The sequence below is a fragment of the Orcinus orca genome, chromosome 2 (assembly GCF_937001465.1).
Source record: "Orcinus orca chromosome 2, mOrcOrc1.1, whole genome shotgun sequence".
NCBI classification, from domain to species: domain Eukaryota; kingdom Metazoa; phylum Chordata; class Mammalia; order Artiodactyla; family Delphinidae; genus Orcinus; species Orcinus orca.
In genome coordinates this window covers 135,748,550-135,775,722 of record NC_064560.1, presented here as the reverse complement: position 1 = coordinate 135,775,722, position 27,173 = coordinate 135,748,550, and the positions used below count along the sequence as shown (strand labels likewise).

At 38.4% G+C, this 27,173-nt stretch overlaps 1 protein-coding gene across 4 annotated transcripts in view; it reads right to left on the bottom strand.

Annotated features, from left to right (window-relative positions):
• AKAP6 (A-kinase anchoring protein 6) overlaps window positions 1-27,173 on the bottom strand; it is a 599,311-nt gene that overhangs the window by 238,172 nt on the left and 333,966 nt on the right. For all 4 annotated transcript variants that reach the window (XM_049705377.1, XM_049705376.1, XM_049705375.1 and 1 more), the window contains one exon: window positions 11,957-12,079. In XM_049705377.1, the coding sequence (XP_049561334.1) occupies window positions 11,957-12,079 (123 nt within the window). The remainder of the gene's footprint in view (window positions 1-11,956; window positions 12,080-27,173) is intronic.

The following is a 27,173-nucleotide window of genomic DNA, read 5'->3' as shown; positions in this document are numbered from 1 at the left end:
CATAAACCCTATAGTACAAGGCAGTCTGCAAACTGTCTCTTCAGTGCTTAGCATGCCACCACCCTAAATAACAAGTGCTCAATAAATCCAGTATTTCTCTGTCATTCTACTTTAAAACAGTCATCACATTCTAAAGAAAAAGAATAAAGTAATAAATCGGTAAAATGTCTGGATGACAGCAATTTTTATCTTTTTAAAATTATTTTATTTAATTTATTTTTTTATACAGCAGGTTCTTATTAGTTATCCATTTTATGCATATTAGTGTATACATGTCAATCCCAATCTCCCAATTCATCACACCACCGCCACTTTCCCCCCTTGGTGTCCATACGTTTGTCCTCTACATCGGTGTCTCTATTTCTGCCCTGCAAACTGGTTCATCTGTACCATTTTTCTAGGCTCCACATATGTGCGTTAATATACGATATTTGTATTTCTCTTTCTGACTTACTTCACTCCGTACGACAGTCCCTAGATCTATCCACGTCTCTACAAATGACCCAATTTCGTTCCTTTTTATGGCTACGTAATATTCAATTGTATGTATGAACCACATCTTCTTTATCCATTTGTCTGTCGATGGGCATTTAGGTTGCTTCCATGACCTGACTACTATAAATAGTGCTGCAATGAATATTGAGGTGAATGTGTCTTTTTGAATTATGGTTTTCTCAGGGTATATGCCCAGGAGTGGGATTGCTGGGTCATAAGGTAAATCTATTTTAGTTTTTTAAGGAACCTCCACACTGTTCTCCATGGTGGTTGTATCAATTTACATTCCCACCAACAGTGCAAGAGGGTTCCCTTTACTGCATACTCTCTCCAGCATTTGTTGTTTGTAGATTTTCTGATGATGCCCATCCTAACTGGTGTGAGCTGATACCTCACTGTACTTTTGATTAGCATTTCTCTAATAATTAGTGATGTTGAGCACGTTTTAATGTGCTTCTTGGCTACCTGTATGTCTTCTTTGAAGAAATGTCTACTTATGTCTTCTGCCCATTTTTTCATTGGGTTGTTTGTTTTTTTTAATATTGAGCTGCATGAGCTGTTCATATATTTTGGAGATTAAACCTTTGTCGGTTGATACATTTGCAAATATTTTCTCCCATTCTGAGGGTTGTCCTTTTGTCTTGTTTGTAGTTTCCTTTGCTTTGCAAAAGCTTTTAAGTTTCATTAGGTCTCATTGGTTTATTTTTGTTTTTATTCCCATTACTCTAGGAGGTGGACTGAAAAAGATCTTGCTGTGATTTATGTCAAAGAGTGTTCTTACTGTGTTTTCCCCTAAGTGTTTTATAGTGTCTGGTCTTACATTTAGGTCCTGAATCCATTTTGAGTTTACTTTTGTGTATGGTGTTAGGGAGTGTTCTAATTTCATTCTTTTACATGTAGCTGTCCAGGTTTCCCAGCACCACTTATTGAGGAGACTGTCTTTTCTCCATTGTATATCCTTGCCTCCTTTGTCATAGATTAGGTGACCATAGGTGCGTGGGTTTATATCTGGACTTTCTATCCTGTTCCATTGATCTATATTTCTGTTTTTGTACCAGTACCATATTGTCTTGATTACTGTAGCTTTGTAGTATAGTCTGAAGTCAGGGAGTCTGATTCCTCCAGCTCCGTTTTTTTTCCCTAAAGACAGCTTTGGCTATTCAGGGTCTTTTGTGTCTCCATACAAATTTTAAGAGTTTTTGTTCTAGTTCTGTGAAAAATGCCATTGGTAATTTGATAGGGATTGCATTGAATCTGTAGACTGCTTTGGGTAATATAGTCATTTTCACAATATTGATTCTTCCAATCCAAGAACATGGTATACCTCTCCATCTGTTTCTATCATCTTTAATTTCTTTCACCAGTGTCTTATAGTTTTCTGCATACAGGTCTTTTGTCTCCTTAAGTAGGTTTATTCCTAGGTATTTTATTCTTTTTGTTGCAACAGTAAATGGCAGTGTTTCCTTAATTTCTCTTTCAGATTTTTCATCATTAGTGTATAGGAATGCAAGAGATTTCTGTGCGTTAATTTTGTATCCTGCCAGTTCACCAAATTCATTGATTAGCTCTAGTAGTTTTCTGGTAGCATCTTTAGGATTCTCTATGTATAGTATCATGTCATCTGCAAACAGTGGCAGTTTTACTTCTTCTTTTCCAATTTGTATACTTTTATTTCTTTTTCTTCTCTGATTGCTGTGGCTAGGACTTCCAAAACTATGTTGCATAACAGTGGTGAGAGTAGACATCCTTGTCTTATTCCTGATCTTAGAGGAAATGGTTTCAGTTTTTCACCATTGAGAATGATGTTTGCTGTGAGTTTGTTGTATATGGCCTTTCTTAGGTTGAGGGAGGTTCTCTGTATGCCCACTTTCTGGAGCATTTTAATCATAAATGGGTGCTGAATTTTGTCAAAAGGTCTTTCTGCATCTATTAAGATGATCAAATTGTTAATATGGTTTATCACATTAAGTGAACTGTGTATATTGAAGAATCCTTGCATCCCTAGGATAAATCCCACTTGATCATGGTGTATGATTCTTTTCATGTGTTATTGGATTCTGTTTGCTACTATTTTGTTGAGGATTTTTGTATCTATATTCATCAGTGATATTGGTCTTTAATTTTCTTTTTTTGTAGTATCTTTGTCTGGTTTTGGTATCAGGGTGATGGTGGCCTCATAGAATAAGTTTGGGAGTGTTCCTTCCTCTACAATTTTTTGGAAGAGTTTGAGAAGGATGGGTGTTAGCTCTTCTCTAAATGTTTGATAGAATTCACCTGTGAAGCCATCTGGTCCTGGACTTTTGTTTGTTGGAAGATTTTTAATCACAGTTTCCATTTCATTACTTGTGGTTGGTCTGTTCCTATTTTCTATTTCTTCCTGGTTCAGTCTTGGAAGGTTCCCCCTAACAATTTGTCCATTTCTTCCAGGTTTTCCATTTTATTGGCATAGAGTTGTTTGTAGTAGTCTCTTAGGATGTTTTGTATTTCTGCTGTGTCTGTTGTAAGACTCCTTTTTCATTCCTAATTTTATTGATTTGAGTCCTTTCCCTCTTTTTCTTGATGACTCTGGCTAATGGTTTATCAATTTTGTTTATCTTCTCAAAGAACCAGCTTTTTGTTTTATTGTTCTTTGCTATTGTTTTCTTTGTTTCTATTTCATTTATTTCTGCTCTGATCTTTATGATTTCTTTCCTTCTACTAACTTTGCTTTAGTTTGTTCTTCTTTCTCTAGTTCCTTTAGGTGTAAGGTTAGATTGTTTATTTGAGATTTTTCTTGTTTCTTGAGGTAGGCTTGTATTGCTATAAACTTCCCTGTTAGAACTGCTTTTGCTGCTTTCCATAGGTTTTGGATCGTCATGTTTTGTCATTTGTCTCTAGACATTTTTTTATTTCCTCTTTGATTTCTTCAGCAATCTCTTGGTTATGTAATGACATATTGTTTAGCCTCCATGTGTTTGTGTTTTTTACGTTTTTTTCCCTGTAATTGATTTCTAACCTCATAGTGTTGTGGTCAGAAAAGATGCTTGATATGATTTCAACTTTCTTAAATTTACTAGGGCTTGATTTGTGACCCAAGATGTGATCTATCCTGGAGAATGTTCTGTTTGCACTTGAGAAGAAAGATTAATCTTCTGTTTTTAGATGGAATGTCCTATAAATATCAATAAAGTCCATCTTGTTTAATGTGTCATTTAAAGCTTGTGCTTCCTTATTAATTTTCTGTCTGGATGATCTGTCCATTGGTGTAAGTGAGCTGTTAAAGTCCTCCACTGTTATTGTGTTACTGTCGATTTCCTCTTTTATAGCTGTTAGCAGTTGCCTTATGTATTGAGGTATTCCTATGTTGGGTGCATATATAATTGTTATATCTTCTTCTTAGATTTATCCCTTGATCATTATGTAGTGTCCTTCCTTGTCTCTTGTAACATTCTTTATTTTAAAGTCTGTTTTATCTGATATGAGTAATGCCACTCCAGCTTTCCCTTGATTTCCATTTGCATGGAATAACTTTTTCCATCCCCTCACTTTCAGTCTGTATGTGTCCCTAGGTCTGAAGTGGGTCCCTTGTAGACAGCACATATATGGGTCTTGTTTTTGTATCCATTCAATGAGCCTGTGTCTTTTGGTTGGAGCATTTAATCCATTCATGTTTAAGGTAATTATCAATATGTATGTTCCTATTACCATTTTCTTACTTGTTTTGGGTTTGTTTTTGTAGGTCCTTTTCTTTTTTTGTGTTTTCCACTTAGAGAAGTTCCTTTAGCATTTGTTGTAGAGTTGGTTTGGTGTTGCTGAAATCTCTTAGCTTTTGCTTGTCTGTAAAACTTTTGATTTCTCCGTCGAATCTCAATGAGATCCTTGCCGGGTAGAGTAATCTTGGTTGCAGGTTCTTCCCTTTCTTCACTTCAAATATATCATGCCTCTCTCTTCTGGCTTGTAGAGTTTCTTCTGAGAAATCAGCTGTTAACCTTATGGGAGTTCCCTTGTATGTTATTCGTCGTTTTACCCTTGTTGCTTTCATTAATTTTTCTTTGTCTTTAATTTTTGTCAATTTGATTACTATGTGTGTCGGTATGTTTCTCCTTGGATTTATCCTGCCTGGGACTCTTTGTGCTTCCTGGACTTGGGTGGCTATTTCCCTTCCCTTGTTTGGGAAGTTTTCAACTATAATCTCTTCAAATATTTTCTTGGGTCCTTTCTCTCTCTCTTCTCCTTCTGGGACCCCTATCGTGCGAATGTTGTTGCATTTATTGTTGCCCCAGAAGTCTCTTAGGCTGTCTTCATTTCTTTTCATTCTTTTTTCTTTATTCTGTTCTGCGTGAATTCCACCATTCTGTCTTCCAGGTCACTTATCCGTTCTTCTGCCTCAGTTATTCTGCTATTAATTCCTTCTACTGTATTTTTCATTTCAGTTAATGTACTGTTCATCTCTGTTTGTTTGTTTTTTAATTCTTCTAGTGTTTCTTTTTTAATTCTTCTAGGTCTGTGTTAAACATTTCTTGCATCCTCTTGATCTTTGCCTCTATTCTCTTTCCAAGGTCCTGGATCATTTTCACTATCATTATTCTGAATTCTTTTTCTGGAAGGTTTCCTATCTCAACTTCATTTAGTTGTTTTTCTGGGATTTTATCTTGTTCCTTCATCTGGTACATAGCCCTCTGCCTTTTCATCTTGTCTATTTTTCTGTGAATGTGGTTTTTGTTCCACAGGTTGCAGGATTGTAGTTCTTGCTTCTGCTGTCTGTCCTCTTGTGGATGAGGCTATCTATCTAAGAGGCTTGTGCAAGTTTCCTGATGGAAGGGACTGGTGGTGGGTAGAGCTGGGTGTTGCTCTGGTGGGCAGAGCTCAGTAAAACTTTAATCTGCTTCTCTGCTGATGGGTGGGGCTGGGTTCCCTCCATGTTAGTTGTTTGGCTTGAGGTGACCCAATGCTGGAGGCTACCCAACTCTTTGGTGGGGCTAATGGCAGACTCTGGGAGGGCTCGTGCCAAGGAGTACTTCCCAGAACTTCCGTTGCCAGTATCCTTGTCTTCACAGTGGGCCACAGCCACCCCCCGCTCTGCAGGAGACCCTCCAACACTAGCAGGTAGGGCTGGTTCAGTCTCCTCTGGGGTCACTGCTCCTTCCCCTGGGTCCCAATGCACACATTACTTGGTGTATGCCCTCCAAGAGTGGAGTCTCTGTTTCCCCCAGTCCTGTAGAAGTGCTGTAATCAAATCCCACTATCCTTCAAAGTCTGATTCTCTAGGAATTCTTCCTCCTGTTGCCGGACCCCCAGGTTGGGAAGCCTGATGTGGGGCTCAGAACCTTCACTCCAGTGGGTGGACTTCTGTGGCATAGTGTTCTCCAGTTTGTGAGTCACCCACCCAGCAGTTATGGGATTTTATTTTATTGTGATTGTGCCCCTCCTACCGTCTCATTGTGGCTTCTCCTTTGTCTTTGGATGTGGGGTATCTTTTTTGGTGAGTTCCAGTGTCTTCCTGTTGATGATTGTTCAGCTGTTAGTTGTGATTCCGGTGCTCTCGCAAGAGGGAGTTAGTGCACATCCTTCTACTCCGCCACCTTGAACCAATCTCCGACAGCAATTTTTAAAATGATGGGAACAAGAGTCTCAAAATTGAGTCAGGCAAAAAGTATGTTCCCAGGTGCTTGGAACAGTTCAGGGATTCTTTTTAACTGAAAAGGGAAGACAAAACTATTTGTCTCCTAGATGCACAGAATAAGTTATATGAGCAAAAGAATGTGGTCCAGGACTTTCACATGTCCAAGATGAGCCTCCTCTCCCCAGGCATCAACCTCAAAATGCCTAAGTGCTATAAATTTCCAGCAGATCTTTCCATCCACAAGCCACCAAAGTAAGTAACTCAAGGCTGGGAGTTGAGTATCTCAAATCCCTCAAACAGAAGTAATGCTTCTCCCTGCTAAACTCTCAGCTACTCACCTTAAACTGACAGGAATCAAGGGTGACAAGCAAATGGAACTTCAAAGCTCCTATGAGGCCACCAGCCCTACTCAGCAAGGCTGAGGGGAGGTGGCAGCCAAATTGAGACAGCTCAGGCTTTTGAAGCGTGATCGAGTGTCTGTTGTTAACTGAAGAGTACAGGCATGTGGTAGCTGCTCGTGTTGTGAAGCTCAGCTTTCTTGGGCCAGAGCTGCCTGTCCTCTCAGCAGAGGGGGGTAGGCAGGGAGAGGTGGGCACTGGAAAGTGGGAAAACGGAGAGCCTGTCATCTCTTCACTTCAAGCAATGAGAAATGGAACACAGGTAGACACAGAAGGGCAAGCAAAAGAAACACAGCTGAATGTATTTTGGGAAATTTTCTGGTATGACTAAAAACTTTGTGAGAAGTATATTGTTTTTCTTATGATACAAATGAAAGCTATTTTAAAAAAATGATATAAATACCTAAATATAGATGGCAGGAAGACATCTGTACTGAGCTTTTGTTAGCCAGTCATATTATTAGTTTAATTCAGTCTGTTTTTATAAGTACTTAGAGTAATGACACAATAAGGAATGAGGAAAAAATTTCAGACCCTTCAAGGGCAGATTGTTATACTCCAATCCATTTTCCATTATGCCCATTGTTATTCTCTCATTTAAGCCATGGATTTATCCAGTTAATCTATGGCAAGCTGACCCTCCCCCCATGGAATTTACAGTTGATTCTTGTCACTCTCCTGTTTTAAAATAAAATCAAACCTTCAATGAGTCCCCTTTGCCCTCAGAGAAAAGTTCAATCCATTAAAAGGACATTCAATCTCTTTTACCACCCAGCCGTAACCTGGAGGACACAACTTGGCCTCAGCCACACCAGATGGCTCACCCCACCTCCCTTACTTGCCCATAAAATTTCCTCCCATCTCCTCTCCTCCCCTCTTTATCCAACAAATCATATATGGCCTGTGAGGTCTACATCAAATTACCTCTCTGAGCCTTCCCTACTCTGAGGAAGAACCAATAAAACTTTGTTCTGTGCTCCAAACAGTACTTTGCTTATCCTACAAGAAGTTTACTGCTCAAAATTATATTACATTCATCATTTATGGGTCCAAGGATGACTACATTTATTCTATGGTCATCTCCCTTAGATTGCAAATCCCTAGAAGAAAGAAGCGAAACTCATTCATCATGTATTCCTAACACATAAACAACTGCCTGGCACTCGCAGGTGCTTAATATATATGAACTCATCATCACCATTTCCCCCATGTTTTCTCATTTATCAAATTGAATTAAGAATGTTGTTTTTCCAAGGCTATTTCTATGTGGTTGGTTAACGTTTGCCCAACATGACATGGTGCTACCTATGCAAATTTATCTCCCAAGTTTAAGCCAGGCCTTTATGCTTGGCTCTTTTTCCTAATTATCACACAGATGTCTGGTGTCAGTTTGACTTTGCTTTCTCCTACTAGATACTCTGATTGGCTACAGATTTAAAAAAAAACTTCTGCTTTGTTTTCCTGCAATTGATTGCATATGATGTGGTACCATTTTGTGAATTAGGCATGGATAAAAACTATTTGGGAGATGACAGTTATCTTTTCGGAAGCAAACGGACATGAAATGTAATCTCTTGAGGGAGAAGTTGCTGTCATGCTCTGCTGCTTTACTCTTCAGCAGTCTAACTCTGAAGATAATAAAAATTCTTTCAAAGGAAAAAAATCTAAATAGTCCGCAAAGAACTATTTATGATGCTTCTACTTACATGTAATTTTTGGTGACTTTTGCTTCTTTAGCCAATAAAAATGGTGGTGAGGGAAACAACCTTAGTGTCCACCATCAGTTGAATGGGTAATCAAATTGTGCTATAACTATGCAATGGAATACTATTCAGCAATAAAAATGAATGAACAATTGGAACATACAACATCAAAATAAGTATGCTGGGTGAAAGAAACCAGACCAAAGAAGAAAAAAATAGAGAGAGAAAGAGAACATGTTGTTTGATTCCATTTATGCAAAATTCTAGAAAGTACAATCTAACAGTGACGGAAAGTAGACCCTTGATTACTTAGGGATGAAGGAAAGGCTGAGAGGGAAGGGAGGGAGCAATTACAAAGGGTCATGAAGAGGCTTTTGGAGGTGATGGATATGTTCACCACCTTGACTGTGGTGACGGTTTCATGGGTGTATACATTTGTCAATTTGTCAAAACTTGCAAAATTGTTTACGTTAAGTATATACAATTTAGTATGCCAATTATACCTCAATGAAGCTGTTAAAAAAGTGGACAGAGGTGAAGAAGAAGGGAATCCATTCAAGAACATATGTATACAATGCTATTTTAAAAGTGGTTTTCAAAGAGCAATGTTCAATATGCTCAATACTTGCAAAATTCAAACATTTTCCTGCAAATGTCATTTTCTAAAAAGATAGGAATTGTATTTTTGAAGGAGCAGCCAGGTTGCAAGCAGATGATTAATTATCATGGAAAATCATTGATGTATCATCGCAATTTCACAGTATTTCTTACAGTTAGAATAAAGCTCCTTCATATCTCTCATAAAGGTATTGTGAAGGTTTAATTGATTTGTGTTGGTGAAAACCCTTGGTTACTGTTATGGAAAAGAATTGAATTAAGTATCAAAATATAAATGTACAAATTTTGCTATTGTTTATTTGCTTTTGTTTATAATAAATATTGCAGGGTGCCAACTATTCTAACACAATATTAACTCAGGGGAGACACCAGACTCAGAGGCTTGTACATCTGTTGGTTTAATGTTTAAATTATAGACTCGATAGAGATGTTTAATGAAACTCATGTACCTAAGTCTACATACTAGATAATCTTGCAAATAAATACCTCTTGCCCACTCATTAAGGAGCAGTAATGACTTATGCAGTGTGAACTAAGAAATATAAATCTCTAGACTCAGTTGTATACTTTCTTTATGGAAAGATAGATATTTTTTGCCTTCTTTGGAGAAGAATAACTTAGTATTAACTCAGCACCACAGTAAGGAAATACAATAAAAAATATAAATGACAATATTGCTCAGGAGATATGTAGAGAGACATTGTGCTCAGATAGACAGTAACTCAGAGTTTGTTTGAAAGATGTTTAAACAACAGGCTGTATCTAGACTAGCAGACACAGCATGCAGTAAAACAGTGACTCAATAATTGTCTTTAAGTATCATTCAATGGCAATCCACACACAGTAGGTCTTCAGTAACTGTTAAACAGTATTATTCATAATTTCAGCCCCTGAGATTGTGAGTTAACAACAGTGAACAAATCTGGAGATTACAGTCCCTCACTATTCACAAAGCAGAGGTAAAGATGTTCCCATGTTATCTCTAGCCCAACTAATACAGACATGATGGTGGAGAAAATTCATTCAAGAAAGTGTTGACCATTAGGCGGGAACAAGGTTATTCTTTAAGAGATAAACATTTTAAGAAGGGCTGTTTGTTGTGGATCTCAGGTAGAGATCCACAGCAAAGGGGATAATGATTTTCACATTTTGGCCGAGAATGCCATTATGAGGCAGGTACTGGATACTTGCCATTCATTACGTCTGTAAAGAGTTCCACAATTTACAGGACTAGAATACAGTCATCACAAGCCACATGTGGCAATTTAAATGCAAACATAAGTTAATTACAGTTAGAAAATTCATTTCCTCAGTTGCTCTAGCCACATTTCAAGTGCTCAGTAGATAGGTGTGGTTAGTTATTGCACATTGGGTGTGCAATATAGAATATTCCATCATCACAGAAAGTTCTAATGGATAGTGTTGGGCTAGAATGAGACAGAGGCCAACACAGGGATGCTAAGTAAAGAATTGTGTAGTACGGATTTGAGACCAGGAGTGCACGTTGGTTACAAAGAGGTTGTGTCACTCAACTCCCAAAGAGAGGAGAGACCTTCACATTCTCCTAGCCTGGCTTTCATTTCAATAAATAGTCTAGTGTTAAAGTGCCCTTTGTGTCCCCATGCCCTCTGGGACCTCAAAAACAAAATGTGTGTTTTCCATAAAATATTAAATCAAGAGAAATTAAGACAGCACACTTAATGTGAAATAAAGTTCATATACTCCTGTTTAAACACAGATTAGAATTTCTGTCAGAACAATGCCAGTGAAAAGTTGACATTCTAATTAATACAATTTACTTTATAAAGCATTGAATATCTTTATCTTGCTATTATGAAATGCCCTCTTTAAAAAAAAAAAAAATCAAGGCTCTACTCAACAGGGAATTGAATGCTAAGGGCAGTATTTAAAAACCCACATACAAGAGAGGTGGTTAGGGTCACTGGCGTTTTTACACACCATCAACCCAGGTCTCTAAAAACAGAAGCATCCTCTACCAGTTTTGTGATTTTTTTTAATCTTTCACAAGACCATCTGCATGCAGCAATAGGATTTTGAGGCTGTTTTTCTTGCAATGATATAAAATACACTGCAAAACACAAGCAGCAAAAAACTAAAACATCCTCTCTGTCTTCCCCCTCTTCTCTCCTTCTCTCTTCTCCCTCTCTCTCCTTCTCTCATTTAATATCACAGGGAACCGTTCGGGAACCCTGTGAACTAACATACATGCAGGACTCCCACACACTGTTTACTCAATCCAAATTCTGAGTATGTAAGAGGGGCAGAAAATCAGCCCCACAGTTGGGTGCCCAAGGATTCGTGTTCATTGCCTTTGTCGATTTTATGCTATCAGTGAAAGGAATAAAGATGAGATCCTTAAAGCTTGAATTTTCATTTCCTATGACAACGTGCTTTTTCTTCATGCTTTATCACACTCGACTACTTGGTTTCCACCCCTTCATAATTGATATCGGCCATTTGAAGCATTCAGTAAAAACCTCATGAGGTTCATCAAATGTCCCCCAGTCTATAATTCTTGCTTCTAACATATTCAGAAGCATATTCATCCAAGTGTTTTCTACTTCATCTCCATGGATTTCCCTGTGCACAGGGACCAGTGTAATGACAGTTGTATTAATTATATGCTGAAAAACCCACATAGCAGCAAAAATGATGGAGATCATCGTTTTAAATATTTTATTAAAATAACCCAATGTAGAACAGATAAAGTAGACTCTCTTGATAATGAGAGGTTCATTAATTTTACAAGAATTCTAGAAAACTTAGAATGGTCATCAAAATTACCTCTTTCATTTTTTCTTTTTAAGAAGAGGAAAACCTTCAATTGTCACTTTAGAGAGCAAAGGTCTAGTAAAATTTTCTAAGGTATATTTTTAAATAATTACTTACCTTTACAGAAAAAGTTTTGAAAAAATAGCTTGAAATATGGAGGATTTAGATTTCATAGTATTACTTGAAATGCCTGTAAATTTTCAGCTTCTGCAGTTTACCCCATTAAAACTTGGTTTATTAGCATATAATGACTTCTGATAAGTAAAACTGATATTCTCCATAAACAAACAAGTAGCACATTAAAATCCTTCCCTAACTAACAGCAAGAGCAGCATAATCTTGCCTACCAAGTGCGTCTCCAGGTACAGTTTAAGGCCATCCGTCTCTGCTTTGGGAGGTGTCCAATTCTCAGTGGTTTCCATGGCTTCGTTTAACCATTGAATAAATTCATCCAGCTTGTTTACAAACCCCTTGTGACAGAAAAGAGGAAAAAAGGACAAGAAAAGCATGTTAACTGGTTATTTTTTAAAGCCAATCTTAAAAATTCCAAACCTTGTCGATGGTAAAATTGATACCATTGCACTCCCACCCTATTTCCACGTTGTACAACAAAATTCCCACCATTCTTGCCACTGAAATCTATTAAAATGGAAAGAAACTGTCCATGACTCCCTCTTAGTTTTTTCCTAGGAACACTTTTTTTTGAGGAATTTGGATTGGACTGCAGGGTGTCATTGGAAAGGTGACCTCAAATCATCAAAACATTTCTGGGTGTCTGGCAAGCGCCCCCTCACCAAAAAATCAGGTCAGGTCTGCTAGGAACACTCATTGGCTTTGGGGGATAAAAGTACTCCTATAAAGATGGTATTCTTTACTCAGAAGCCCATGGAGTTGAGGTGTCTTAACTGAACTAGAAATCTATTTTTAAATTACAAAAGTGTTTAAAGGGACTTGGATGAGTGATGAGTTCTACTAACAGTCCAAATGTCTGTTACTGAATCTGGGTTCTAAGAAGCAAGGAAAGGTAGAGGACCAATGAACAAATGTAAACACCTAACTCTGGGTGTGTCCTGGACATAAAAAAAATATTCTTGGTTAAGAAGCACAATTCACAACAATCTTGCAAGTTTCCAAATAGTGGTTATAAAAATTTATTGACCATTTAAAAGAACACATCTGTGGAAACTGAAAATATTTTGAAAAAATGAAAGCCCAGCTGTGAACCTTAGGGGAAGGAAACGGGGCTGGGCACCTGCTTGCCATGGCTGGGTAAACAGCACCACCTGGAGGTCGAAAGGAGAAAGGACAGGCTTCTACATGTAAACTCATTGAGATGGCTTGAGAACTATTTCCCTATTGAACTTAACCCATTTTTCAGATTTACCTTTTGATTAATTTTGATTAATATTTTAATGCTCAACTTGTGAGTTAACTTGTAATAAAAAGCTAGACACTCCTCTCTATCAGGGGGAATCTTAGCTTTCCACCTCCCCTCCTGCTTACATGTGTAGCCACAAAAATATAAACAGAAATCATGAAAGCAAATGAAACAGTAGTCCATCCGATTCTTGATACCTTTGTCACCTGCTATTTCTCCACCTCTCCCAGCCCCTTTCTGTGTGTACTGTCACCAGTGTTCTGTGTAGTGGACAGTGTACTGACTACTATCCCCATATCATGAGACGGTTATTCTTAGAGAAACCAAGTAGTCTCCACTCTATATACCGAACTATGCAATGTGCAGGAGAATTCACATTTGGATGCAGACAACGAATATTTGATGCTCATTTTCAGAAGCTCTGCTAAAGGCTTTGTGGTGTGAATGAAGGAAAATGAGGCTGACATAAGTAACAACATAGGAAAATGAGAAAAAAATACAAAATTTTACTTATTTTGTAATATAAATCAAATCCTAGTACAAGAGATATATTGGTCACTCATTCATTCTTTTAACAAATATTTATTAAGCACCTACTCTGTGTAAAGCACACTGTTGGACATTACTGGGAATAAAATGATAAATATCACTGAAGTAAAAATTTCAGCTGAAATAAAGCATGTCGAAGCACTGGCCTACTGAATTCAGGTAATTTTAATCATTAGAAAAAGTTTTACAAGCAATAAAGAGTTGGGACACGCTCCCGGATTTTCCTGTGAAATGTACTCTGTCCATATCAGAATTGTCTATATCCAAATTTGTTTCTATTTTTAGTATTTGACCTGTCTGTTTCTCTAATATTCTGAGTTCCCGTGTACTTACCTGGAGAGTCAAAGACAACTATAAAAATCACACTTTCTTCACGGCACAATCCAATGTTGCACTACATAAAAAGCACATTTTACACACGTTCGACTCACTGCTACAGGCTGAATTACAAACCTTTGAAAGGCCACATTTTAGCCTTCGTCATTCAGACTCCTGTATCTCATCTGTTCAGTCTCTCTCCTGTCACTTTCTACCACTGGTGTCCTTCTTGTCCCTTTTTGCCCCTCTTCCATTACCTTTCTCTGACTCCCTGCAGAGCTCTCCAGGGGCACACTGAGGGTGACCAGTCCACAGGTCCCAGTCCTCTTGGGCTACCCCCTTAATTGTTTCCTCCTCGGTGGGCCCCTTGCCATACTCATATTTGATACATGTTCTGAGAGCCTGATGATTGGAGCCAAGCCAGGATTCAACCCCTGGAAGAAACCTTGGTCATCCAACTTGGGAGAAAATGGAACAGCCGTTAGCCTGTTACTACCATCAGTGGACAGCACACTTCGCACTTCCAAATCATTTGCTGGAGGAATCAAATCATTTGCATTTTGAAAGTTCCTTAATGAGGTGCTTTTAAAAAATCTTACTCTTAAACTTTCTAGAGCATCAATCTCTTTAAAGACTAAGAAGCACAGTGCAAGTGTATGTAAAGGTACACTTTCAGGTTTGTGAAAAATAATTTGCTAGAGCCCTCAGCTGGTTAACATACATTTGAAGATTATATTTGCAAGGAAAATATAAGGTTAGTCTTGCAAACAGCTACACTCTCATAACAGGTTAAGTACCCATTACTGAACCCTCCTGCGCTATCGGTGGGAATGTAAACTGGTGCAGCCATTATGGAAACCAGTAGGGAGGTCCCTTTAAAAACTAAAAAAAGAGCTAAAAATACCAATATGATCCAGCAATCCCACTCCTGGGCATATATCCAAAAAAAGAGAACTCTAATTCGAAAAGATGTATGCACCCCAATGCTCATAGCAGCATTATTTACAAAGACATGGAAGCAACCTAAGTGTCCAACGACAGATGAATGGATAAGGAAGTGGTATATATACACACACACACACACACACACACACACACACACACACACACACAATGGAATACTACTCAGCCACGAAAAAGAATGAAATATTGCCATTTGCAGCAACATGGATGGACCTAGAGATAATCATAGTAAGTGAAGTAAACCAGACAAGGACAAATATTATATCACTTATATATGGAATCTAAAAAATAGCACAAATGAATCTATGTACAAAACAAACAGATTCACAGACATAGGAAACAAACTTATAGTTAACAAAGGGGAAAGGGGGGAGGCATAAATTGGGGGGGAGGGATAACTTAGGAGTACAGGACTAACAGATGCACACTACCATATATAAAATAAACAATAAGGATTTACTGTATAGCACAAGGAACTATATTCAATATCCGGTAATATCCTATAATGGAAAATAATCTGAAAACAAATATATGTATCTGAATCACTTTGTTGTACACCTGAAACTAACACAACGTTGTAAATCAACTATGCTTCAATTTAGAGAAGAATACTCATTATTTCTTTTATTTTCCTAACTAGTTCTCTTCTATGACAAACCTAGTCTGGTTAACTAGAAACTGTGTGGGTGATTACTGTTGCCCTTTGACAAAGCTGTCATGTGCAGCTGGGACAAAAAGGAGGGTCTTCCTTGTATCAGACATGGGACCAGGAAACAGTGACATAGTAGGAAACAAGACATGGTCCCCGCCTTACGGAGTTAAAAGCCCAGGGGTAATTTTTTTATAGAATTACATGACTTTTAGAACAAATTGAAATCGAAAACTATTTCTCTAAAAGGGGAAGTATACAACAGGAAGTAGACACTTGTCAACACAATTCTGTGAAGTGGTGCTGATTATGGTCATTTTACAGATGAGAAAACTGAGGGTCAAAGAAGGTGACTAGCCCACTGGCAGGGTTGGGACCTGAACCCATATCTCATTCCAAAGTCTATTCCTCTCAGGGTACCACGGTGCCCTCTAGAAACAGCGCTCCTAGAGACACATTATCTGACCCAGATGAGGGTGAAGAAACATTTCTTGCCACTCCCACATTCTTACCGCTGAAATAAAACTCTCTACGTTCTAAGTCCTTCTCCCTTCACATTCACTATTTTCTGTTAATTTTTCTGAAAGGGGATGGGTGATGAGGTTAGACACAACAAAAAACTTTTTTTTAAAGCAAGCAAAAATCACTGTAAATTTCATTTCTAATTTATAGGAAATTTAAACCAAAACTTGATGGCAGTTACATGCTTAAGTGAGCCCATTCTAACAGTGCCTTAATTACAGATGAGTCTGACTCAGTTTAATCACAGAGGAGATGGCCCCTGGTTCATCAACTATCAGGAGATAGTTTAGCCAATGGGCTCAACTGCTAATGTCCTCTCAGTATTTGTTGTTTGGATGTGTGTGTGAACATGTGTGTGTTCACCCCCAGAAGGATGTACATTTCTCAGTGGACAGAGAAATCAAATGTGAAATCTGACCTAGTCCAGATCAAGTCAGCTGCCTTCAGAGAGGGACCTGCTGAAAATGATCAGGAAGTGAACTATTTTCACTGTATTTTTGAAAATAAAAAAGGGCAGCCTCTGCTGTTGAACTTTTTAAACCATTCAAAACAAGTATTTACCCCTTTCTTAGTATTCCAAGATTAAAGGATTCAGTGAATGACCTCATCTGAACAATGCTAGCTGAAACAATAAGTAATCCTCATACAACATTCACTATGTGCCAGGTATTGGGCACATGGCATTGGGCATGTCTCCTTACTTCTCAGGGCCTCAGTCTTCTCATCTGTAAAATGGGGTGACAGTAGTACCCACCTCACAGGGTCTTTAAGAGACTCAAATGATCTAGTTGGGCCAGCTGATCTAAAAATTTGTCTAAGTTCCTGGCAGAAATTAGAACTTGAAAAACATTTAAATGAGGATTAATTGTGGCAGCAGAAGAGCGTATAGTAAAAGAGAAAAAAACATGCTTATCATCAACCAGTGTGGATAATGATAAGAGAATAGCTGCTACAACCAGACGAAACTGAATTTGATTCCAGGCTCCATCCACCTCTTACTAACGGTATAAACTAAATGAGCTACTTGATGTCTCTGAACTTCAGTTTCTTCATCTATAAGACAGGGACAGGGATATCCATTTGGGGTTTACGTGAGGATTTCAAGAGAAATTATATTTTAAAGCCTGGCTTGATAAATGATTTTTAAAAACCATTCCTAATTAACAGGTTCCAATTTGATCTTTTATGTCACTCACTCAAAACTTTTGGTTATTCTCTAAGCATACAGCACTCTGCTAGGTGTCCAGGAAAGATGGAGAGAAAAGTCTTCTCACAGCCACGATATGAGAGGTGGCACCAACCACTCTGGGGGTGCAGAGGAGGGAGTCATGACTTCTGTCTCAGATCATCACATGAGGCGGTGTGGCAGGGGCAGCATCTGACCCTGCAGGTTAGCAAAGATTTCCTTACCTCCTTATTCCACCAGCAAGTCCGAAGGGGATCACATTTCTCTATTACACAACTACAAGTTTAAGAATAATCTGGCTTAATTTTTCAAAACAGGACCCATGCTTTGGAGCCAGTCTTTACATTAGTAATGGTTGCCAATGAGTAATCGCAATCCTCTCACCCTACCCACAAGGAAGCTTAATTTAGGCTCTGACAGCTGGTAAAATTAGAACTCCCCTTAGAAGCAAACTTATGCATTGAGATTTTATATGTACATCTACCAACATATATATTTCATCTTCCATTTTTGCTTAATTCTTATACACCGAATTCCTATATGAAATGACTAATTAAGCTTTTTACACAATAGCACTCAAGTGTAATGCACCTTTCCTAACCGCATATCAGTGTACTTACTGTGCCGCCAAGACACAGAGGTTCAAGGTAAAATCAAAGCGAGTTAAAAGTGGTACTTTGGACTCAACCAACTCACACATTTACCCACATCCTTACCTATAAAATGCAATGCAGTACCAGTAATTGACAGAAGGGAGGGTATGGTGTGTACTCTTAGAAGAAAGACTGAAGAGAAGATGAAATGGTTTAAGGCAGTTTTAACCCTGTTGCCACAAGAAAACTCAAATACTGAAATGTTTTATGAAATATTTAGCTTCTCTTCTAAAGGTTGAATGGAATGTCTTTAGAATTTTAAAATATTTCTGATAAAATTATCCCAGAATAAAGGCTGTCAGTTGGAAAGAGAGAATAAAAAGGGCATCGAGTGGTATTATCTAAAACTGACCAGGTGGGAAGTTCTATTCTGAACTCAGTATCATGTGGAAGGGATAAATTGAGCTGAATCCCCAATTTCGTCAAACACTAATGACAGTGGTTTCAGCTGGGAAAAGAAGGGCCCAGAAAGATCCCTGACTCTCATAATGGGAAAGGGTTTCCTCCAACAAATCCAGAGGCTTTGACTTCAGTTGCTCCCTATTGATTTCTAAGAAGAAATAATCGACGATTTTAAGGGAAAAACAAGTTTGGAATGCATATCATCAAAGTCTAATAAAAATAGGAATGAATAAAAGAATTGGGAATAAACTGGAACTAATAATAATATTAACTGAGTACCAATGATATGCCAGGCACTTATGTTATACTTACAACTACTCTATGCTGTAAGATTCCCACGCTCTCCATTTTACAGAGGAGAAACCTGAAGCACAGACAAGCTCGAATACTTAACGGCTGTCAGCAGTGAAGCTGGGGATTCTCCCACACAGCTTTGCTCACTGGCTCTGTGTAAGACCTTGTTTCAAGCACCCCCAATCCTCCAGAGGCACTGGATGAACATATCAGATCATCTTTATCTGCCTCTAAATCCCAAACAAGGATCCAAGATGCTCACACTTTAGAGTTTAGGATTATGATCATTTAATAGTTTACTTATAGGTATTTTCTATCCAGTATTATAAATAACAGTACTAAACATCTGGGTGCTGACTATCTACCAACTATTCTTCTGATAATTTATGTAGTCCTTTAATCTTCATACATTTCTCTACTGTACAGAGGAAGAGGCTGAAACATAGAAGAAGTATACAATTTATTCAAGGTCATAAAGCCATTAAATAGCTCTTAAGTAGTTTTGCTCCAGGGCTCAAGCTCTGAACTGCTACACCACACCGTCTTTCTCAGCAGACTCACCCTGAGGTTCACAGAGAAAAACAAAGGACAGAAACATCCACTGTTGTCCATTCTTACTTCCCAAGCCTCTGTGAGAAGCCCAGCCTGTGCCACACGACTTCAACGTTCCCATCACTGCCGCCTGTGTTTTAGGTAATTCTCCCTACTCTGCGCTCTCTTCCATCTTCCTTTTCTCCTTTCTTTCTTGACTACTGTTCTCTTTTGCCTTTTCCTTCTCTTTCCTCTCCCCCCTAGTCCCTTCACTCCCTTGTTCTTCCCTCCTCTCTCCTTTCTTTCACTCCCCTCCCTTCCTCTCCTCTTCCTTCTCTCTTTTTTCTATAGCTCAAAGTCTCCCCCAACAATTGATTATTGGAGCTAATCAATCACTTTTAACAAACAACATTTCCTCACATGTCCATACAGTTTTAATGAAAAGGGCTGTCTCCTTGACACTGAAGTACAGAGCTGAAATGTTGTTATAATCTTGTGTTTAGATATAAATACTTTCCTGATTAGTAAAACCTCCCTGTAAATCTAATAACTGGAACAAGAATGCATGTAGCAAATGGGAGTGTTTGTAGATACTAAAATTATTAAAAAGATTACTTGTGATTGTTGAGTCTTATTTATCTAAATATTCTAAATTTTCTCTAGGGGACATACAGTTCTTCAGTTATAACAAAGTTATACTTTTAGAAAAAAATGGAACTCAATGCGGAGAGTTTATCACATTGAATGAGCAAAAAAATAACCAACTTCCTACCAGAGAAGTTCAGGGTGGTGAGTCAGTAAAGGGTAACAACTCAGCCACTGCACTATCATTGGAACCAAGAAGATAGAAAACAGCATTTACTAAATACATCTGCTTGAAAAGGAGAAGCATTCCCATGCAGATTAGAAGCACAGACCTGATCTTCAAAAGGCCCTTACATCCCATCTAGTTCAATGCCCCCATCTTACAGGTGAGGAAACCGAGGCCCAGAAAGGTTAACTACTTGATTGGTAACAGGCAGCCAGTTGGTAGCTGAGGCAGAAGAACGTAGGTGCTGTGTCCTTAAGTATAGAACTCTAATTGTTCACTTTAAAGTTTTTGTGGACATCTTTTGAACAAAATTTCTAGAGTTCAAAAAAGAGGACAGAATTAGAGTTTTAAAGAATAATGTAAAATTCCAGAGTACTGTTGGTTTACCTAACTGGGTATAGTATCTAGACTGGGTGGCACTGGACCAGCTGAAAAAGAATAGAGGGCACTGAGAGGAACAGAGAACATTCTTGGCAGATAAAATCCAGTAGAGAACAGTTCATTCTGAGAAATCTAAGTAGCTGATGGCTAACGCTCTGGAGGCAAATAGGGAAACTGAGAAATGAGGTTGGAGAGTCTGGCCAAGAGCCAGGCACCTACACCTCGCTCCGGAGTTAGGACTTTATCCTAAGAACGATGGGGGTGGTCACTGCAGGTCTGAAGCAGAAGAGAGGGAGAATCTGATTAGCATCTGAGAAGACTTGCTCTGACTGCAGTGTGGAGAGTGGATTGCCAGGTGTTAGGCTGAGATTAGAAAAGCCAGTAAAAAGGCTGCTACACTACTGCATGAAAAAGTCGATGAGGGCTAGACTGAGTAGCAGCAGTGGACATGGAGGGAACATGCAAGACTGCAGAGAGAGACAGAAGTTAAAGTGGACAGGACCAGTTGAATGCGATGGATTCAAAAACTTGAGAAATTTGTTACAATCTGAGATGACTGCCAGCTTTCAATTTTCATTCGAGGTACTATTCTCTGAAAGAAGCAATAAGATATTCAGAAGGAAGAAGTAATTTGCAGGTATATGATAAACATGGTATTAGATAGCATGAGTTTGGCTTCTGAGGTGTGGAGCAAGATCCAGGTTGGAGAAAGCAACATACAGGTGGTGCTGGAGACCATGGGCATGGAGAGAACCTAGGAACAGTGTGTAGGGGCATATCCGCTGTGTCTTCTACAGATTGAGGCCCCACAGTGCAATGCACTCAATTTTATTCACCCCAGTCCCTCTTTCTGTGTCTGTCTCAGTGGTTCTCGACACTGGCTGTGTCCCTAAATTAAACTGTGAAACATACACCAAATTCAGAGAAGGGAAATCTGCTTCAAAGTCCATCAGGGCAACAAAGATAAAAAGCCAACAGCTGAGGTGCACTAGGAACATATTCATGTTGATCTTGGGAAAAAAAAAAAAAAAAAGTACTTGCTGCCCCTTTGTGACAAGCTTTTTGCAAAATCTGGTATAACCAGAAAATAGGATGTGCTAATAGGAAGCACTCCTGAGAGAAGCATGTTCTAGCTGTAAAATGAGGGAATTAAGTTGGACAATTTCTCATGACTTTCTTACTGTTACCATCTGTGGTTCTTGCATATAGAGCCTCCTTCAAAGCCAGGGATGTTCAGATGATTTCCCTGTTCTTTTAGTTACACAGGGAACTGATCTTTGTTGACTTCCACATACCTTCCCAATGTCTTCTACTCCTCTCACCATATCTATCCTTCAAGATGCAGCTTCAATGCTCATCTCCCAGCAAATGATCCCAACCTAGTGCTACCTTTTCAACACACTTGCTTAATTTTTCCATCTTTAGCAGTCAGGGGTCTCAGGGGCAATTGTAAACTTATTGTAGTCCCTTCCTTTTTCTTCCCATAATACGTTGTAATGAGATTCCTCTGGTTAGAGTGCTGTGGGAACTACTATTTATAAGTACATAATTATAAATACATATTATAAATATGTATAAATACAAATTATACATAAATAAGTACATATTATTTATAAGTTGTTGTGTGACAATATTATAAACTAGAAGGTTGTTTGTGTTTATCTGAACACACATTCATAGCATAAATTCCCCTACATAAACTTTCTAAGATGTCAGAGAAGTGCATTAACTAAAATTATTGGGCCAGTTAGAGGAGAATTATCTCTAACACAACATAAGAATCATCTGTCAAGGCAGAAGGCCCAGAGTCTCACAGGGAAGAGGGGTGCAGGAGTCTAGGGTGACTATCACAGGTCCCAGGAAGGAGGACAGGCGGCCTTAACCATTGTGGGTTGGGGGTGAGTAGGAGGTTGAAGCTTCATAATGACCAAGATGCCTGAAGGTAGGAGGAGAAAATAGGGTGGTAGCATTTGATCCCAAAAGGCCAGAGCTATCTACATACAAAGAGCTGCTGAGGCCTCACACCTCTCCTCCCATAATAGTAATAATAACAACAATAACAACCACAAGAGCTAACATTTATTGAATGCTTACTACATGCCAGGTACTATTCTAAGCTCTTTACACATTTAATGGTCCAAAAAAAAAAAAAAAAAACTCTATGTGGAAGATACACTTTTAACCCTATTTTGCAAGGGAGGAAACTGGGGCAAGAGAGATCAAGTCACTTGCTCAAGGTAACACAGGTGATAATACACAGAACCTCATCTACCTGACAGATGGAAAGCACCTGGGCCTCAGCATACAGGCAGCACCTTTCCTGGGTAAAGTTGCTTATTCACCATGCAAATCTCAGGCCAATCATCTTTACAGAATGAGATCAAGAGGCTCAGACATGATCTGACATCATGAGTGAGCCGGACACAGAACCCACACTCTTGGAACGATCTGCCCCCATACTGTCAGAACAGAGCACAAACAGCAGTGCTGACAGTTAATTTTAAGACATCACAACGGCAAATCTGCCAAGATGAATGTTTCCAATCTGCTCCATTTAGCTGACCTTACTTGCTATAAATTCGGGCTAATCCATATCTAATTCTTACTGGGTTACTCACTTGTGTGCTGTTCACCATTGTCCCTGATCTCTTGGCATCTAGCAAACACTAGCCAGGCCCCAAATTCCTCTAGGATGTCTGGTTCTTCTCACATTACAGTGCTGGGAATGCAGCATGAATAGTTGCATACCTCCAGGCTCACTAATGCCATGGCCTCATACTCACTTACCACTACGGTCTTCTAAGGGAGATTCACCCAGAATTCCATGGAACAGAAAGAAATTCCATGTTGAAGTGATATGTTCCGGTGAATATTTTGCAGAGAACTGGCTGCATCTCTTAGTTATGCCTCTTAGTCTCTTATAAAATTTCAGAACTGAGAGGTATCTTAAGAGGTCAGCCAATTCAATTTCTTTACTAATGTTTATTTTTCGAAACTGAGGCTTGGGAGTTAAGTTTCCAAGGTCACAATGCTACATAGGGGCAGAATTAAGATTCTTACTCTAGTTCTTTCTATTATTGTTGATGCTATTCCCTGAATTCATAGGAAAAGTCACAATAATGATAAGACTAGTATTTATGTAGCCTTTAGAGTTGACAATGAACTGTTGCTCTTTGTAATTTCATACAATAATCTGTGCAATGGCGTAACAAACATAATTAATATCCCATTTTAAAGACTAGGAGATTTAAACAGTAAACTTTCAGCAACTTATTCAAGTTTTCATAATTAAACAGTAGGGGGCTGTGAACTGAGCCCAGAGTTCCTGCTTTTAAGTCTTGTACCCTTAAGTAAATTACTAACTTCTCTATGTATAATATCTGTGTCCTCATTGGTAAAATGAGGATATAATAAAAGTGTCTTCATCAAAGAAGGACTTTTTTTTCTTGAGAATTAAATGTGTTAAATGAATAAAACTCTTAGCATCTTGCCTGACATGTTATAAGTAGGCAATATATGTCAAGGTTTTGTTTGTTTTTTTAATTGCTACCTTTATAAAACATCCTACTGCTAATACAGAGTCATTACTTTAGGCTTAAGGATAAAGAAGAATTCACTAATATCCTAATAATAATTTTAGTTGAATTTAAAAATACAACACTGAGTTTATTCCTCTTTTGATTTTCATCATCATAGAAATATTTGCTGTCAAATGCAGTTAGGAACTTTCATCATCTTGACACAACAAAATGTAATTTAATCATAGCTTTTTCACACCAAGAAAATAACAAAGAACTATTTTCATCTTAATGTTTAAAACTGCAAACAAAAAACTGCACCTTCCGTATACATTTCAGAAGTTAAAAACGAGACGCACTGACTGGATGCAGCCTCACGGTGGTGCTAAATCATCATTGATAAAGGCTCGAGACCCAGCTAAGGCTCTGCAGAAACCAAACTGACGCAGGATTGAAACCTTCCTACTGGGTTAACCAGGAAGGTATTTGCTTTGGATCCCTATGGTTCTTCTCCAGCAAACTTGAGCAATGACCTTGACATACTCCCAACAAATCCATTAGTAATGTTAATTCAGTTTTTTTCCTGGCACTGCAACAAATAAATTATACACAAATATATACAATATTACCCTTAAAAAGAACTGTGCAGCTTTATATTTTAATGTTATTAATTGAGAATTCTCAACTTGGATTTGGCCACAGCATTTGCATATAAGATAACATTTACCTTTGCTCCATTCATCAACTGTGTATCTTAATTTCTTATGTCCCTTGGAACCATTTATTAAAGTCCTTACATCTCCCTGCCCCAAACCTCAGCTTGAAATCTCAACTCTTTTGACCCCCTTCCTCCACTATCTCATTTTTTAAAAGCCACAAAATTGTACTGATTTCTCTTTTATAACATCTCCCACCTCTGTTTCTTTATTTTCCTTAGTTGGCTTCCAAAACCACAGTTCAGACCCTTTTAGCAATAACCTTCAAAATTAGTCTTAGAGCATTAGCTACCAACCTTGACTGTACGTCAGAAATGCATGAAGGAGCTTTAAAAAATACCTGTTCCTCAAGAGTCTGATTTAATAGCTCTGGGTGGAGGCTGAAATTGGAATTTTTTTTCAAAGCACCCCGGTGATTATAATGTGCAGCTACAATCACGAACCACTTCGCTAGAGCTGTATCCAGCACACCATGGCCAGATCAACCTTAAACTACCAACCATCTGAGCCAAAAATTTTAAGTAATGTCTCCTCTTCAGAAAGATTGCAAATTAGTGACTTGAAGGCTAAACCTATCCTATGGATGTGTTTTATTTGGCCCGTTTTTAAATTGTTCAGACCCAAAATTAACAAATTGGGAGATGTCACATAAAACCCAGATTTGCTACTTCTTTTTAAAAATTGCAAGATCTTGCCACACAGGGCCCACACTCCCGTGCAACAATCACTTGGAACTGAGCAGTTTGCTGCCCTCTAGACATGGCACTTACCCTCCGTTACTCAGTCTCTTTCACTCCCCACTTCCACCCGGCTGTATGACCCATTTATATTATCTGTCTGCCCCTCTTAGAGTCATTTTAGTTTGTAACTCCTGGTCTAAAGGAAAAAGTTCAATCTGAATGATACATTCACTCACTCACTTATTCATTGATTCATGCATTCATTAGACAGGTATTTATTTTGTGTCTGTGCTACATAAACACTTGGAATTCAAAGTTCATATTTTGGTCCTTTCTTTCTAACTTGATATTACCCTTCCCTTCAACTAACTCTATTCTAACCAGCAATTGGTTTAAGAGAACATCTTCCTCCTAAAGTTCATAGCCTAGAGGCTAATTTCCCAAACTCCTTTGTAGTTAGGTGATGCCATATGACAAAGTCTGGACCAATGGGATGTGAACGGAAGAAATGTGTACAACTTCCAAGTCCTGTCTGTGAGAAGAAAGCTGGGTGCTCTCCACGTTCCCCTTCTGGTGAGATGGAACACAGATACAGCATTTGTGCACCATAGTACGAGAGCGACAGGGAGAAAGCACCTGAATCCCTAGATGGCCTCTAACTTCCCTGGATCGTCTGCCTACCTCTTGTTATGTATCTGGGGATCTCTTTGTTTATAGCAGTTTAGCCTACACCCTTTACTATTTCCCAAATATACCTTAAATATTCTTGCCCTCAATCTTAGCTTATACCAAAGCTTCTGTCACTAACATTCTGCCTTCTCATCTCTCCTAAATTCTACTCATTATTCAAGGTCCAGCTCAAGTAGTCCACCTTCTGTGATGCTTGGTCTAGGTACACTTGTTATCTTCCTTCCTCTGCTCTCCCATTGTGTAACTTTCCACTTGAGACTTATCAAATATTATCTTATTTAATAAACAGAGCCTAGAATTATGTTGTCCTATCTCTTTCAAATTCTAAGTCCAGAATTTAAAACAAAATTTTAGATTGTGCGTAGCATAAAGAAGAATGTTCAGAGTTCCTACAGCATTCTACTACTAACACCGCTTGTTGAATAATAATCTGTACTATCAATTCATGTTCAATTTGTGATCTTTTAGGACTCCTGAATCTTCCAATTTTAATTACAAAGCTGAGCCTTCCCAACTCTTTAAAAATGTAGCTTCTTCCTTGATATTTAAACTGAATTGTTTATTCTTGCATCTAAACAGTTCCTCAACCCTCTGGATACATATTTCTAAGACTAAGAAATGTACTGAGAAGATCAAGGGTTCAAGCTCGAATGGTGATGAAGAGCCAACTCACAGTCTCCTCTCATATTCAGAATCTGAGAATCTCTACGACAACATCAGAGGAAGAAAGTAGAAGATACTTGCGGAAGGAAATTAAAAGGGAAAATAGGGGCCAGAGAGTGAAAACTATATATTCTAGAAAAATAGTAAAGAAAAAGAATAGGAGAGAAGATATAAGGAAGAGAGAGAATTCAGATATAGGAGGAAGACTAGCAACTGTGAGGGAAAAGGTTAGCATAAGGGAAAGGCACATACAAAACGAAATGCCAGTGAAGAACAGTGGAATCCAATAACCTTAAAATGCTTCCTATCTGATAGGATGCTCTTAAGAGAACATTATAAACACCAAAGTGCAGACTACCACTCCACCAACTCTAGGAAAACTGCTATGTGGTTGGTATAAAAGAAACATCAAAGGCAGGTGAGAATTAAATTTACAGTAGACCTTGATTATAAGTTACTCTGGGGACAAATAAAGAAAAATACAGCTGTGTTACAAATCAAGTAAAGAATGGCAGACAGGACTTTTTAAAAAGAGTGACTCCCAAGTGTTTTTCTAAAGACGAATCTTGTCTCTTGAAGTTGTGTCCTACCACACAAAAAAGCTAGGGGTGAGATCTTTAAAGCACGAGAGGTAATCACACTGAGATAAAATACAAAATA